This window comes from Malaclemys terrapin, chromosome 5 (genome assembly GCF_027887155.1).
Source record: "Malaclemys terrapin pileata isolate rMalTer1 chromosome 5, rMalTer1.hap1, whole genome shotgun sequence".
Taxonomy (NCBI): Eukaryota; Metazoa; Chordata; order Testudines; family Emydidae; genus Malaclemys; species Malaclemys terrapin.
The window spans coordinates 76,903,771-76,921,525 of NC_071509.1; the positions used below are offsets into that span (position 1 = coordinate 76,903,771).

The 17,755-nt window shown below is 39.4% G+C and overlaps 1 protein-coding gene across 2 annotated transcripts in view; it reads left to right on the top strand.

The window, feature by feature from the left end:
* Positions 1-7,201, top strand: part of NAF1 (nuclear assembly factor 1 ribonucleoprotein) — a 67,937-nt gene extending 60,736 nt beyond the window's left edge. For both annotated transcript variants that reach the window (XM_054030638.1, XM_054030639.1), the window contains exons 7-8: positions 1,945-2,050; positions 6,418-7,201. In XM_054030638.1, coding sequence (XP_053886613.1) covers positions 1,945-2,050; positions 6,418-6,872 — 561 coding nt within the window. In that variant the 3' untranslated portion in view covers positions 6,873-7,201. The remainder of the gene's footprint in view (positions 1-1,944; positions 2,051-6,417) is intronic.
* Positions 7,202-17,755: the final 10,554 nt, after the last annotated feature.

The window sequence follows — 17,755 nt, forward strand, 5'->3', positions numbered from 1 at the left end:
CTGAAAGATTTTTTTTTCAATAATAAACATTGTGTTGGCATATACTTCATGACCTTTATGGTTCACTTACAAGTGTAATACAACGATTCTGAATATAGCTATTTACTGTTCTGCATTATGTTTTTAATGATTTTTTTTAAATCCAAGCATTTCAGCAGTGTGTTAGCTCACTGTCTTTAATAGAAACAGGTGCCCACTTTGTTTTTCTGCACTTACTAATATGGGTCTTAGTATAGTAGCAAAATAATTTTGGCTTTGTTATGGTTTTTGTTTTTGTTTTTGTTTTGTTTAGTTCTTTGAGAACTTGCTCCTCTATTTTGGACATAAAAACAAATCACACTACAAGACTTGGTCATAGAATGTGGGTGGATGCTGTGACTTTTTACTGAGTAATATTATTCTTAAATTAATTGTGTTAGCGAGAATTCCAAATGCTGCATAGCCAAGCCAAATCAGAACACAAATGTTGCAGAAATATTGAATGCATTATAATAGTGGCAAATGGTCTTTAAAGATCAATATTCTTTAAAATAAAGAAGTGTTTTCCTCCTATTACTCCAGCTTTCAGCAAGCGGTGTTCTGACCACCACCATGCAGGTTTAAAATTTACTATTGTTGTGAAACTTCTATTGTATAAAATGTGTATATTTTACATTCTGTACTTGTGCATAATGAATTAAAGTAAGAGGCATTAAGTTAAAATGTATTTGTGTTTTTTTGCTGTTGATTAGCACTATTCACAAAAAATACTTTATGTATTGGATTATTTTTCAACCTTGACTTGTCATAATGAGTGCTTAACAAGCACTCTGTCCTCTGTGTAAATGGTTAATTTCTCACTACAGCCTCTAGGCAGCTGAATAATTAGAAGGATCAGATTTTTAAAGGCATTTAGGTGCCCATTGATTTCCATGAGTTAGTTGCCTAAATACCTTTAAAATTTGGGCCAAAGTGCCTTTTACTTTTCATCAATATTTTTGTTTAGTAGCTGGGAATTTATTGGAGTGAGGGAAGAAAAGAAGAAAAATTAATGTTGTTTCTCCATCCCCTGATATGAGGATTTATTGTATGTGCTATGTTGGATTGAGATTCACTTAATCTGCACATGGGTCTAAGAAATCTTTATTAAGGCAAAGTGCTCAGCAAGTGATGATCAGTTACTTACAAGTAGGAAGCTCATCAGAATGATCCCATCACACTCGCCTCCAACACTGGACAATACAACATCAGTCTCCCTTTGTTACACAAACTTATTTATAACTTTTATCTTTCCTTATACGTATTAGTCTCTCATTTCTATGTTAACTTTCCTCCTCCATCATTACAAGTTTTGTGTTGGTTTAAGTGGATCTTCTTTTTTAGCTTTTTTTAGTTACTTTATCTGTTCTTTTTCTCATAAACATGATTAATGTGCAATTTCTTACACTTACGCAATTCTACTTATGCTTACGCTGTTAAATGTTATCAGACAAACTCTTAAAATTCATAGTACACTTCTATCAGGCCTAAATATGCCTTTACTGCCAATATACTGCAGAGGGTTTTTCTGGCCAGTTAAAATTTTTGAATGAGGAATTATTAGTTGTGTGATAACTGGCTTACCCTGTTATGCATTAACTTCTAATGAGTAAAAATACATTGTAGGCAGCATCCAGTAGCTATTAACAATACTACATGTATGTTTATGTACACGTATATAGTTAATTACATCCAAAAAACTAAGTTAAGCATTCAGAAGTTAGGAAATGATAGAATTAATGTTGTCTGTGAAACCTTAATTTAAATCCCTTGTGCATATACATCATGATACAATCTGTAATTATTTGATCAAACTGTTTTCCAAAGGACCTCTGTAGGTATTCTAAAAGTTAAAATGTTGACTTTTAAATGTATAACAACTTTTTGATAATTTTTCTAAATAATATCTTTTTCTACTTTTCTAAGGCCTTAGATTTCAGTGATGATGAAATGGAGAGGCAGAGAAAACCAAAGAAAAAGAAAGCTCGGAATCAAGAAAGCAAGAAACCCAAATCAGAAGTGAATGAATCAAGTGAGTAAATACCATAGAGAAAATAAATGGTTTAACCTCAATCCCTCAAACCAAGTCTGAAAAGCATAGTGATAGATATTTCTTTACATTTCATAGTGGTTTAATATTGGAGCTTCAGTACATTTCATCATGAAATCTTTCAATTTTTTTAAAAGTTGTAATTAAAAACACATGAGGACACATCCCTTAAACTTGCACTATTTGTTACGGATAAACACACTAATAAGTTTTATGAGGAGATTATTGTTTTGCTAAATTATCACTTTTTTTCTATGTAAATATACATTAAGTATCAGCGGTACGTATAATGAATATTCTAAATTGTCAATTTATCTACTATCCAAAAATGAAAAAGTAAATCTGGTGGTCTAGTGTGCTTGTTGAAACATGGTTAGGAATGGAATTCAGTTCTTTACTGCATAGCTGACAGTGGGGGCAGCTGTCACGAACTCTCACAAAAGGAGTAATGACTCATTAGTGGCCCTCTCTAGAGAACGTTTATCAAAACTGACAGACTGCATGGGAGCTGCATCACAGCCACCTTGGCTGGAAGGACATAGTTGCCTCAGTGCAGAGCCATTGAGTAGAGAGAGAAGACCCTATCCACTAAATGAAAACATTTAATCTTGATGAAGCACTCAGTTCATCATTTACAGTAACCCCTCACTTAATGTTGTCCTGGTTAACGTTATTTTGTTACTAGGTTGCTGACTTATTAGAGAACATACTCCTTTAAAGTCCTGCAGTGTTCCCTTATTACATTTTGTGGCTCCTCCCGTTCTGCCTGCCTGACACTCCTGCCAGATAGTGGGGTCGGGGTGCCAGGGGCTTGCTCTTTTCCCCCCGCTCGGCATTTCAGCCGGGGAGCGGGCAAGCCCCCACCCCGCTGCCTGGCAAGAGCGCTGGGCAGGCGGACTGGGGCAAGCCCCCACGCTCTGACCCCACTCCCCAGCAGTAGCGCCGGGTGGGCACAACGGGGTAAACCCCCACCCCGTTCCCCGACAGGAGCCCCAGGTAGATGGAACAGGGCAAGCTCTGCACCCCGACCGCACTCCCTGGCTAGAACGCCCAGTGGGTGGAGCAGGGCAAGCCACCATACCCCGATCCCACTATGCCACTGACTCAACCAAGCTTCACAATCATCATTGGTGAGTACAATATTAAATTGTTAGTATAAAATTATTTAAAACTTATACTGTATATGTATATAATATCTTTTATCTGGCAAAAATTTTTTTCCTGGAACCTAACTCCTCCCCCTCCATTTACATTAACCCATTAAAGTGTACATAGTCTGGCAAGGATTCTGGTGTAACTGACATTTAAATAATCTCACTTCTTTACTGGAAAAATGGAGGATCTGTTATATGGTGATGTATCTGTCGAAATTTCACAAACGCACCAAAGTTTATTAGAATAGTCTAACCCTTAAACCATTGGCAAGAGTTGTTCTTGATGCATTAGTCTAGGGGTGGCCTGGAATTTGCAACAGTTCACCATTGTTTTTCTCTTTTGGTTTTGGGTCTGAAAGCCAAATACAAACATAACTCACTAAACTGGAACAAATAACTGCTATCAGATGAGCTTAAATATTTACAGATTAAATGAACATTATTGTGAACTAAAAATATTACTTTGCTTAAGTATTACATTGTCTAGAAGATTATATTTAATTTGCATGTGTGTGCAAACACTACATAACGGTGTACAAGTTTAGACTGAATAAATGGGCCCAAAGAGTCAAAGCTGTTAACATAACTCAGTTAGTGTTCAACATTAAATATTTTAAACCAGGTTCAGTGTTTAGTATACAGAGGAACTGCGTGCCACTCAAAATCGGCTCGCGTGCCGTAGGTTGCTGACCCCTGTTATAGATTATGACCTTTTATGAACTCGCTCATTTTTTTTTACAGTTGAGCTCATAATTCACCTGTAGTCTGTTATTACAACAGTAGGAATGTCAATAAAAATGTAAATTCCCTAAATGACTAATGCTGAATCTTGTGAATGTTTTATGACCAAAGACATCCTGACAATTTTCCTTTCCGTGGAACAATAAGCTCAGTTTTTTAAATGTACATGGTTTTTAAAATTATCTTACACAGTGAGTCAAAATATCTTTTAATTAAGGGCTCCATGACTTGGTTTTTGTTATCATAAAAATCAAAATCCTTATTAAGCCTCATCTGTGCTTACTCTGATAAACTAGAGTTAATACAGGGGATATCCTTTGACACAACCTTTCATGAGACATGTAAAATTTAAATGGTGAAATCAAGATTTGTCATACTGGTGTTGATAAATTGTATAGTCAATTGCTTGACCACACTTTGGTTTGGTATGAAATGTATTCAAGAGACCAAATAACCATTTTCAGTCCGGTTCATTGCTAAAGGATATTAGTTTCAGGGAAGCTGTCCTGTGCAGGTGTTGTTAAATTCAACATACACACAAGGTGTGCTCCCAAAGTTACACGTTTTAACTAGGAGTGTTTATCATCCTGTAAATGATATTGCAAGTTACAAAACTTTTTACATATCACTAAAATCCACCAGTTTGTCACTGTTCTTTAACTTGTTGTTCTGTTCCGTCCTTATTCTTATTTTGTATACTAGTATTTTAGATACTGGTTCATGAAGGGTACCTCCTCAGCTTGTACCGTGTCAGAACGTTAATGTATTTTCCCTTTGGTACATTTCTTGTGTTCTAATGCCAAAGCTGAGTTTAGCTTTGTAAAGTGATACTTAGTGTAAGTGAACAGGCTTATAAAAAGACATAGGTCAAAACAGGCCCTGTAACTGCTAGAATTTTTTTATATAGATAGATACTGTATGCTTAATTCATATTAATAATGTGGAATCAATAATTAACATTGATAATATGATATAATTATAATTAGCCTTGCATATATTGGTCAACTCTATGCAGGGGTGAAAGTAGAAATAGGGACTTACCGGTACGGGGCTGGGTTGGGGCTGGCTCTGGCCCCGGAAGGGGCGGGGTCTTGGGCAGAAGGGGCGGGGATCAGGGGGTCAGAGCCAGCCCCGGCCCGCCCTGCACCGGTAAGTGCCCTCGCCCTCCCCCGCCAGGGTAGTAGCGGCAGCTGGGGGCTCTGGCAGCAGTTTAAGGAGCCCAGGGCTCAGCTGCTGCTACCGCTCTGGGCCCTTTAAACTGCTGCCAGAGCCCCCGGCTGCCGCTGCTATCCCAGGGCTCCGGCAGCAGGGGTCCGGGGGCTACTTAAAGGGCTCGGGGCTCCCCTGCCTCTATCGCCCCGGGCCCTTTAAATAGCCACTGGCGCCTGCCGGAGTGGCGGCAGGGCTCCCGCGGCTATTTAAAGGCCCAGGGCAGTAGAGGCAGCGGGAGCCCTGGCCCTTTAAATAGCCCCTGGAGCCCCCCCGCTACTCCAGGGTTCCAGTAGCGGGGCTCTGGTGGCAATTTAAAGGGCCTGGGGCTCCAGCTGCTGCTTTAAATTGCTGCCTGGGGGAAGTCGGGGTGCACCGGCTCTTGCACGTACGCTGTACCGGGGTGTACTGGCTTACTTTCACCTCTAACTCTGTGCATAAATACTATGTCTTGGCTTCTTATCTGACCAAAATGTGTGTGGTGTGTGGTGTTTTTTTTGACAGCTACAGGCAAATTATTGGGTTTATTGGATTTACCTAATAAACAATTGGTTGTTTATTAGGTAAATCCAGTACCAGTAATCTTAGCAGTGTTCAGTGGAGTTAAAATCTGAAAACTCCTGCACAGAATCAGAACACAAATTTTACATCTTCATCTTTATATTTTTTCTATTCAAAATAAACTCTTAAATTGTATTGTAAAGAAAACTTTAGTGTGCTATTCATAATTTGAGTATCCCTGTGGTAAATAAATCTGAGCATGCTGGAGGGGGGCGGGGGGAGTTTGTTTCTTCTTTTTACTACTAATTTTCAAGCCTTCAAATCCTACAAGAAAAACCCACTAAATATCATTGTTATTTCAGGTTTTTTTAAAAAAAAAAAACAAAAAACCCTAATGGAGTTCATTTAACATTTTGTTTACAAATGGTAATTTATTGGCCACACTAATCGCACAAAATTTACTAATTTCAGATGTTTAAAAGATACCTTACAGTTAATATGGTTTATTTTTTCATCATTTTAAAAACACAAATAGGTCAGCTGATAATCATAATCTAGTCCTTGTTTTGAGTTTGTTTAAATGTTGGTTGCATACTTTTATGTTTAATTATTAGATTTTTAAAGAGGAAGAGAAGACCACCTGTTTTGTCAGACTTTTAGACTAAGCTGTTTTAAATATAGTCCAAGTTCCAAAATTTGAATATTAAGACTTTAAAAAAAGTAATTCTGTGGCTATTTTTTAAGGTGAGAATAATGAAGTTCAACATCAGCCTGTGCAAAAGCCTACTTCAAATTATTCAAGAGGATATCGTGGCAGAGAATTTAACTCTGGCTTCTCAAGGGACAGGTTTCCTCATCCATCTGTTAATCCAGGCTTCTCAAGACCACAACTAAGACCTCCGCACTTGTACTCTTCAGATCACAGGCTACATGAAGAATCTGCAATGTTTCCACAGCCTCATAGACAAAAAAATCCCATGATGCTTCAGTATCCTTTTCCTCCTCCAGGATTTGGACCTGTTGGTAATGAGATGCATCACTTTCCACCCCCAAATCCAAACATGATGTGGACAGGGCCCAACATGTACTCTAACATTTATAGTCCACCATTCCCATTCCCTCCGCCCCCTCCTCCACCCCCACCCCCGCCACCTGCTTCTCCAAATGGTCATCCATCTCAGTTTGGACCTCACAGTTAGATGAGTATTTTCATGACTGAGTGTACAATGAGCGGCAGATCTTAGAAAACTATGGCTTTCCCACCCACAAACCCCCTTATGTTTTGTGATTGCTATTTACATTTTATATGAGGGAGCTTAAATTATGTAGAGGAACAGAATAAATCCAAAGTTCTAATGCTAAATAGATACAGCCTTATGCAGCAATGTCAGACATACAAAGCCTGGTGTTTCTTTTGATAAGCCCATCTTTAAAAAACTGAAATATATTGAATAATGATTTAACTTTGATAATATGTAGTAAGTTTGAAGTATTCCAAGAATTAATAAACACTATTTTTACATTGTAACTGTCTAGATGTGTTTTTGTAGCAACTTTTAAACTAGCATTTATATAAAGTATCAATCTGATAGAGGTACAAGAGGAAATATTTGCTCTTGAGATGAAAATAAGGATATATTGACATAAATAGCATGATGATTGGTCCAGAAAAATATTTTAGGAAAAAAGCAGATATTGTAGTTTGTATCTTAACTGAAAATGTTGCTTCTGTACAACTTGTTGAAAAATATTACATAATTCACTTTCATCACATTCTAAAGGCCGGTATTATATACCCTTTCTAATATTGCAACTGCATGTAATATCTCAAGGGACCATATTGTATTAAGTTCATGAATGGTTTATGAATCACTATGGGCCAGGGATTGTATGTAGCTCCACTGCACGAGTGTTACTACAGCTCCTTCAGGAAATAAAAAACAGTAGGGAGGTGATTAAGGCAAATTACTCAGGCTGCAACCACTTCCAGAGAATTATCCGCTCCTGAGGAGGTTGGTGTATGCTGGTTCAGACTGTTTGTTGTTTTCCTGAGAGCAAAAAGGGCTTTTGGTATAAAAACAATGGGTTTATAATGACAATGGGCCCTCTTTCTGATCTAGCAAATGGACAGGACGTTTGTGCAAATGGGACCCCAACTTTTGTGGAGGGTTGGAGAGACTTACTTACTAGAGACCCATAAGACGGATGACTTCTGATAAGCTTTTAGCATCTGTATAGGAATTTTGATTGTTTTTATGTTTTCTGCCTGGTATACACTTGTAGCCCCTGGAGAAAGGTTAACCACAGGTGATAGACCACAGTCACACTTGCTAGAGAAATCAGTCATGTGCAGAGGGACTGCAAGCTTAAATCCCTGGTCTGGAGGGAGAGGTGTGGGTCTCTGTCGAAGAGCCTGAAATCTTAAGTGGGTATCCTCCAGAAAGATCAGGGTGGGGAGGGGGCAAAGGTTCAGTTAACCCTGAAACTGTGACAGGTTAATCACTGCTAAAACAAGGTTTTTTTGTATTCTGTTTCTGAACTGATTTGCAAGTGAACTGTTTTGTAAACATATATTGAGCCAAATTTTTCTCCTCATGTCTGAAGTAACTGTAAATCTTGAGTAACTTGCTGAATGAGCCACTCTGGATAATCAGGTAACTAGCTACTCTGGGGATAGAATTGGACTCACTAGGTTACCTGCATTATGAAATTAATATAAAAAAAGAATTGTATGAGAACAAAGCTATACTTTAGGAATTTAAAATAATCTTTACTTAGGTATATTAGGAAGTAAATCTGTTAGGCTAGAAACTTGAGGGAACCATATTATAAGGAAACAGGGCCTGCATCAGAGCCAGTCCCAGGGCAACCTAATGCATGCATCTGGTTTGTAGTGGGCTGCCTAACTGGCTACGCTGCCTGATTGGTTGGATCAGCTTTTAAGCCCAGAGCAATTTAGCTGCTGCTCAAAGCAGTCACCAACAGCTGTGATAGCTCTTGTTCCTGCCTTGTTCTCTTATTGAATTAGCTTTAATACCTTTGGAGTCCATTGTATTAAAATGCAATTGTGTATGAGTTATTGTGGAATTGCATGCAACTTCTATAAGACATTGACTAATTCAATCACCGGAAGATTTTAGGAACTTCAAAGGGCCTTTTGGAACAATACATGTAAAGTGGCTTTACTAGGATTTCCTGGGTTGTGTAAGGGGAATGCAAATGATCCACTCTGAATCCACCCTTTTGAAGCTATGCCCCAGTGAGGAAAATCCATTGTCTACTAATTGATCTGGAGTTTCCAGGAGCACGTGAAGACCTCTGAACACTATAAAGGGTGGACTAAATAAATATGTTCTGAAAGTGCTTGTTCTGAGTGGAAGCCTGAGAATGGGTGATCTTGCTGGACCACTGAGGGAAATACAGGTGCTGTTGCCCTGAGCCGTGACAAATTGATTAACCTATTCCCACAAATAAGGAAATCCATGTGACAGGTTACCCCCCCACTCTGGGGTGCCACCTGATGTACTGAGGTACCTCCTTGCCCGCCTGTTCTACCAGCCTGGGCTCCCTTACACTGTCCTGCTGAGCCAGGCCCTTAAGCCTCCTCCAGCACACACGCAAATAGGGGCACACCCAGCTGCAGAAAGATAGACACTGAAATCGGCTCTGCATGGGAAGACTCAGCTAGGGAATTGCCCAGAACTCAAGTGCACTCCCTCTCTGGAGTGTAAACCCAAGATTGTATTGTCTTGCGCTGCACATGTATTGTCTTGCGCTGCACAAAAATTCTACAGCCTAAGCTCATTACATTCGCTTTCTCCCTCAATGTGGAGGAAGATATGCACAGCTTTTTGCTCCCGGTTATGAATTCCACAAACTGGTTTAGAGACAACAAAAACAAGTTTATTAACTACAAAAGATAGATTTTAAGTGATTGTAAGAGAGAGCAAACTGATCAAAGCAGATTATGGAACAGATAAAATAAACACGCAAACTAAGCTTAATACATCAAAGAAACTTGTTACAAGTAGTAATTTCTCCCCCTAAATGTTTTCAGCATTTCTTTCACAGGCCAGACACCTTTTCCAGCCTGGACTCAGCTCTTCTCCCCCCGTTTCTTTGTTTCATCCTGGGTGGGGATTCAGTGAAGAATGAACCCTGATTAACTCACTTCTCTGTCTTAAATAGGATTTACCTATGGTGGGAATCTTTTGTTTCCCAGTTTGATCCCCACTCCCTATTAGTGGAAAAATAGTCCAAGATGGAGTCCGGTACCCGATGACATGATCACATGACTCTGCAGTGTCAAAGCAGTCATGAGTCAAAGGTTGTTTGCAGCATCCCAGGAAGCTTCTCATGAAGGCGGGAGATTAGCATCTTCAAAGTCCTATTGTTCTCCCTAATGGCCCATCCAGGCTGATTGCATTCTGTCTAGTGTGTGCTCCCCAGGTGTAAATCCACTTGTAATTGTTATATAGTAAATATTCCATACATGCATACAGATAGGTTAATAATAATCAGTAAATCATAACCTTTCCAACGATACTTCACATGACCCATCTTACATAAAATGCATCTTAATTATGCCATATTCATATCATAACAATATCTCTATGAAGAATGTGGAGTGGAGTGTCACAACCCACTCCTGCATTGGATTTGAACTTAGTTCTTAACTGCCTCATGAACTCTCCATTTGAGGCACTAGCTAATTGCTCTATGCTACACTTATTTAAGAAAACACCATTTTTTGGTAGCCATAACTTCCACAGAGTTGGAGAACTGCGGGCATGAATGGCAGACACATTTTTACAGTTTTCTTTTAGAAAAAGGTTTCCTCATGTCCACATCTTAAATTTTTAACCCAAAATATCCTCTAATTTCTACATCAATTATGTTAGATATCTTGTGTTTTTTCCAAAGCTTCAACACTCTAGGCTGGAATCTACCCTCCATACTCTGGATGCTAGAGGGAGTTAGCCTTCTATTTGAACTGTAGCCTGATTTGGGGTGTGTTACTAGTGTTGATTTAATTCATCCACTTAATTTAATTTTATTTAATTAATAATTTTAATAATGATTATTGTGGATATTAATTAGTATGGGTTTTGGCTCGCCGATTTGTTTGATCAGAAGATAAAGTTCGTCCTGAATCAGGCTTTACAGAGTTTATAAAAGGGAACTTCGGGGTTATGACAGGAAGTTTATACTGAGACAGATGTAGTTATAATGACTTTTTATAAAATCAATGAAGACAGTAAGTAAATTGTAAAGCAGTTACAAGTCTAACTCTGTATTTCTATCACAGTTCTTTAAGAGATAGATATATATGAATATAAGATTATAAGCTGCAAAGTTGATTAATACTCATACTCTGTTTTGATAATAACTTGGTGTTGGCAACATTTGGGCATTTTTCGCACCTCTGTCAGAGGAAGCTACTGCAGAGTTATTTACTTTCTAACTTAACTCTATATGTTTCAACTAAAAATAAAATATAATATAAGGGAGATTACATATCTTTTTAACTTAGTCTTGAAAAAAATGAAGAACAAAGAACTAGCAATAGTTAATAGCCGTGTAGGAGATGGATAGCATTGAGACATAGTTGAAAGGTGGAGGCAATGAAGAGTAGACAGGAGCAAATAGGTGGGTAGATTGCCTGTCTAATGGTGAGCTGCCTTGCCTTTTTATAGGGTATTAATAGGAAACCCTTCCTCTTATGCCCAAATTTCATTCCTCCCCCACGGAAATGTTAAGGTACACTTACCCCATAGGCTAATATGTATGTGCGTATGGATACAGTATGTACGCACTTGTGGGTATCTGTTAGATTGTGGGCAAAACCCCTTTTTTTCCCACCCTTTATTAATATTGGTTTAGGTAAAGGTCTCTGACATCTGTGTGGGTGTTTTGTCTAATTTTACTTTTTCTGGGTAAGGGTCTCAAAAGGTGTTAACTTCGCATTAGCTCAGTCATACAGGGTTTTGGCCTGTAGGTAGGTCTCTTGCATTACAGCCAAACTTACTTTAATATAAAATCTATAAGCCTTAATACATCAAATACTCATTTTTATAAAGAAAATATATTTATACAGACAAGCAGATTAATCCTTAGGGCTACAGAACAGAACCATATGGCTTAGAGTGCCTCTGAGACTGTTTCATTTGCAGAGAGATCAAAAGCTTACAATTTCCACCTAAAGGCTTTCAAAATGGATTTCTGGCTGTATCCTTACTTGTTAAAAGGCTACTAACGTTAAGCGTCCTTTAAGAATGTGACAGCTTATTTCACTAGATCCCACAATCCACCTCCATGGCATGGGTGAAAGATATGCCAGTGACTGAAATTTGCAAAGCTGGGCATCTGTTCACACTTTCTCAAAGCACTATGCCCATGTAGAGCCTCTAGGCCAGATCATCAGTCTTACATCTGGCTCCAAAGCTCTCTCCTACAGATACTGCTTGGGAGCCACCTGAAGTGGAGCTCATAGGGACACAACTTGTGGAAGGAGAGGTTACTTGCCTTATTCTTCAAGATGTGTCTTCCTGTGGGTGCTCCACTACTTGCCATCCACTTCAGTCTCTCATCTGTGTCATTTCACAGTGCAGAAGGAACCAAGGATAGTTCATCCAAGCAACTATATATATCCTATGTACCACGCACAAGGAGGTGTAGAGCTTGAGTGTAGGCCAAATGAGCACTGCTACTGAAAATCTCTGATTAAAGGTATGTGGTGCACCCACAGGGGCACACACCATGAAGAACTCCAGTTACTTCAGAAGGCAACTGCTCCTTCTCAGCCTTTTGGTTTCCCCATTTTCTTCCCTTTCTCCTGCTCCACAAAGAAAACAAAATCTGTACCTGAAAGGCAAATACCTTCTCACAACTCTGCAAAATAGCCCCTGGCTTGCTGATCTGGTCAAATCGGTTGTAGGAGGGACTCTTCTTCAGCCCCAGGTTTCCATTCTTCTCTCTTCAGAAACAATACTTCCTCCAGCCTTTTGTTGTTGTTGTTGTTCCAGTTACTAATGAACTTACACTGCACAGTAATAGGTAAGATCATCAAGTGTTTGGAGGCCCTTCGAAAATATGTAGGCGCTACAGAATGAGTAGGTATATAGACGTCTTGAATGTCTTTGGTTTTGGAAGTTTAAAGCATACCCCCAAGGTTAGCTTAACATTTTCAAGTTTGTTAATTAATATTCATAATTACTGTAAAAAGACATTGCACTGACTGAACTACAGAACATGACAGAATTGGAGTTACATGTTTTATCTTCTATTACTAATGTGCCAGAAGATTTCAACAAATAGGTTTTAAAATTGTAGCATGACAAAATATTGCTAGTTTATTTTTGGGTGGGGTGGGGTGGGTTAATTCCCTATCTGGTTATAGAACTAGACTTTCAAGCAAAAATAAGTTTGTGGCACTGGTTCATCTTTGTTTCATAATGTTTTTGGTTATACCTTTAAGACATTGTGTCCCACCTTTAATGACACCTACTGGAGGAGCAGAACTTACCAATTTTTCATATCTGGGATGCTGAATTCATTTGTGATAGGACAGTGCCATGACCTATGGCAAGTTAGATGCTTAAGTTCTACTTATTTTCCTTTCCTCCTCTCTTCTGTGAGCAGTTGGTAGAAATTGAACATTTGTAGCTGCTCCTACTAGCTGGTCCCTTTCTGCAGATTTTCTCCTCAAGACTGCATATGATGGGGAGGGAAGGCAACACCTGGGTCCTAGTTTCCCCAGAGTGTGCAGGGGAATTCCCCAGTATCCCAAACCCTAGAACTGGGCAGAGGAAATGGTGGCACCAGTGGTTCCTGTAGTGCAGCAGTACATGCTTTGGGTGCTTGTACTGGTTGGAGTCTCTGGCTGATTCGTCTCTCCTGATTTCTCGAACAACTATTATTACCTTAGAACTGTCTTTGTACTGTGCAGGCATGCAAGAGTACACAAAAAGGTACTTACGTTCCTGCAATCACATTTTTTGTTAAACCAAGATGCCAACTATAAATGAATGTGCAGCCAGACTCTCCTTTCAAGGCAAATGGCAAGTAGAGGAAATGCACATTAACACCAGAGATTTCCAGGAGGGGCAGAATTAGAGTAACTATTGTCCCTGGACAGAATGAGAGACCAGAAGTTTTTAATTACTTCAGTGCTGTCCACCATGTAATCTGTGAGTACACAATGGCACTTGTAACGTAGTGCTTAAGGTTAGTGGAAAGCTTAAAGAATGAGGAGACACTTCTGTATCAAAAACATACAGATAAAGCTGTTAACATACAGTAATTAAAGGAACAGAGTGCTTGTATGACATCTAACTCTAATTAATTCGTACTGTCCATGAAACTCAGCCTCTGCCTGCCAGCACTAACTTGGGTGAAGGTTAGCATTTCTAATAGTATTAAAGGTCTAGAAAACACGACCTATGAGGGAAGATTGAAAAAATTGGGTTTGTTTAGTCTGGAGAAGAGAAGGTTGAGAGGGAACATACCAGTTTTCAAGTACATAAAAGGTTGTTTCAAGGAGGAGGGAGAGAAAATTTTCTCCTTAACCTCTGAGAATAGGACAAGAAGCAATGGGCTTAAATTGCAGCAAGGGCAGTTTAAGTTGGACATTAGGAAAAACTTCCTGTCAGGGTGGCTAAGCACTAGAATAAATTGCCTACAGATGTTGTGAAATCTCCGTCACTAGAGCTTTTTAAGAGCAGGTTTGGACAAACACCTGTCAGGAATGGTCTAGAATAGATAATACTTAGTCCTGCCTTGAGTACAGGGGACTGGACTAGATGACCTCGAGGTCCCTTCCAGTCCTATGATTCTAGTGTGTTTGCTGTCCTCACATAGCTCACTCTGCTTGTGCATTCTATCCCTTCCCCTACCCTGCCCTCTCTATTTAGCTCTGTCTACACTACAGCTTATGCTGGCATAATTTGTCATTCAGGAGTGTCAATAAACCACCGTGACATAACTTACCCAGGCATAAGCACTCATGAGCACAGCACTATGTTGGTGGGAGAGCTTCTCCCATCGGCATAGAGTGTCTTCAACACATGCGCTGCAGCAGCGTAGCTGAATTGGTACAACTATGCTGCTGCAGTGCTATACCTATAGACATGGCCTAGGTTGTAAGCTCTTTGGGGCAGGAACTAACATAATAGGGTCCCATTCTTTGCTGGCCCACTAGGCATTGCCCTAATAAACATGATTAATAATAACTTAAGACAATCAGAAATATGGTGCCTCATTGTCTTTTTCAGAAAGGTTCATAAGCTTTCTGTCGTCTTCAGTACTAGGTTGCAGAAAAAGAGGTTTAGATGCTAACACCATCAGGCTTTTATTTGTTGTAAATAGGAGCTACCACTGTGCAGTTATCCTAGGACATGGCTTGATCAGCACTGCTACATCAAAAGAAGAGAGACGTGGTGAAATGCATTATGTATAAAGCCATTGGAAAAACATGATGTGTCATAAAATGAACATAAAACCATGGGATAAATCTTTTAGAAAGTAAAGGCAGATGTTCAGAGAAAGATGAAGTGTTTTTCACATATTGGAAAATAATCTTAAAAAATGCTTTTTTTATGTTGATACATGTGAAAAATGAGCATCGGGTTAGAAGGAAAAAATAGATTTGTGCAGTAGCTCAGATGAACAACTCTTCAGTGTAAAGGCAATAGTTTTCTAAAATATCCGAAACGTTCCTTTTTTAGGTGATGAAGTGTAAGTAGTATTTACAGTATGTTTCCAGGTCCATTCTTCACACAGTTTTGAAAGGCTACTTCTGAGTAGAGCAGAGTGAATAATGGATTTTTCAGTTTTCTAGCAATACCAAAATAATAATAATAATTAATAAATCAGGTTGAATCAAAAACAATTTTTCCCAGCAAATCAAAGTCAGAAAAATCTTCAATTGGGTTGAAATCAAACATTGCATTTGGTCCTGACAAAGATGATTTGTTTCCAAGGCAGACCTCTTTACAAAAGCAAAGGACTAGATTCATGGTGTTGTATAACCAATAGCCTAGTGGTTAGACTACTTTCCTGGGATATAGGGAAATCCAGCTTCAGTTCCCCCTCTGCCTGATCTGGCGAAGGGATACTAACTTGGGGCTTTCACATTGCATGAGACTGTTCTAGCCACTAGAATATGGGATGTTCTGGTGTGGGGGATCCCTCTCAATCTCTCCTGATGAAACAGTTCACTGTACCTAAATAACCTAGTAGTTATTGGAGCAGGATTTGAACTTTGGTCTCCCACATCCTTAAAGAAAAATCATGTCCTGACTTTTCAGAGATGTAAACTGCACACAAAAGCACCTCTGAAAATTAGTCCATTTATTTCTCTGTTTGTTCCTAGTGAAGGTCCATTCGACCATTTTTACTAAACCTGATACTGTATTCCAGTTGAGCCTCAAAATAATAGCATACAGGGGCCAAGAATAAAGCCTTTTATCCATTCCCTGGAACTTTAGGATTTTGGATGAAGGTTATCCAGAGCAGCTGGAGTGTATTGTGTTCTCATGAGTAAAACAAAACTGTCACCCCAGGTAAGGAGAATAGTTTTAGTGAGAACGGTGGCTCATGATAGTTCTAGAACATCAGGAAGTGAGAGGGTTGGAGACTGATTTTGTTCCTGGTGAACGGGCCCCCTCACACTTCCACCTTCCCTCATGCTGCTGAAAGAGAGGGAGGGTAAAGAGGAATCCTTACTACTTTCCCAGCAATCTCCAGGTGAAAGATGGAGAGAACCCTCTATCCAGGGAGTTCCACATCTAAGTGGTGAAGAGCTGGGATGCCATACTGCACACACACAATATTGCTAGGAATGGAGAGGACACATTCCCTACCTTGGGGGCCTAACCTCCAAGCATGGGGAAAGGATTGGAGATTTCCTGGGGAGACCAACCTTGGAGGGAGAAAGAGGGTTAATTCCCCCACTCCCAAGCCATGGCACCCAATATCACTTAATAGGCCTAATCTCTTTCCCATTAGTTATCTGATTGTCCCTGTTGCCTTTACCCATTGCTCCCCAAAGTGTTACCTTGTGATGGCCAGTTCCCTGCAACCCTCCCCGCCCCCCACTCAATCTTCACTTTGTGTGGGACTGGCATTGGTTACAAGAGGAAAGCTTCTGCTCTTTTCTCTCACCCAGCACAAATGGACCACGATCTCCAACCAGTAATACATTATGAGGTTAGTCATTTGATGTGCTCTGAGATCATGGTGGCACTAAGAACCCAGTTTTCCCCAACATGAATAATTTCACTTCCAGTCCACCTAGTTTCTGTTGTCAATACAATTCTCTCTTTCTGAAATTGCTCTGGCAGCCCAGGTCTCCACCATGCCAGCGCAGAGCATGCTATGGTGCTATTAGAGATTGAGATATTATAGTAATTGTTTTTTACTTACTTTGGCAAGAAATCTTTACTTCTTTCCTGGGCATGTTATTTAGGGTTTCATGCTTTCATGTGTATGAGTATTTGTCTGTTTAGTATTTGTTTCAGTTGCTCCAGTATGATGAAAGAAGAAAGTCCTCTGGAAGATATGTAGCCGATAGAAGTTCCACGACGTTATGAAGCTTATAGAAACCCTTATTTTAAAGAATTGGGATGTCACTGAAGGTGAGAGCACTCAGACCATTAATCTGCTGCTATCAGAAGAGCATTTTAGACAAAACAACAAATAGCCTCTTACTCCTCCCATTGAAGGGGAGGAGGGAAGGTTTTGCACACTCTTGTTTCAAACTCTGGTCTTTACAACAAAATAATTGTCTATAAAGTTGAAATTAGCTTAGGCAGAGTGCCTAATATGCTGGAAGTTAAAAATGGTTGTCACAGGCCAGAAGAGTGACTATCCTGTTAGAAAAGTAATTATGGTTTATTTTTCCCATTTGCACAAGATAGGGTCGGCGAACCCTGTATATTTTAAATGGCATTGAAGATTCTATTTAAACTTTAATTCAGGCAGAATGAATTTAGTTGCTAAAGTTGTCTAAAATACTGAACTCTGGACTGTGAGTTGAATTCAAAATTCAATTGGTTAGAATATTAAGCTCGCTTTATTCAAA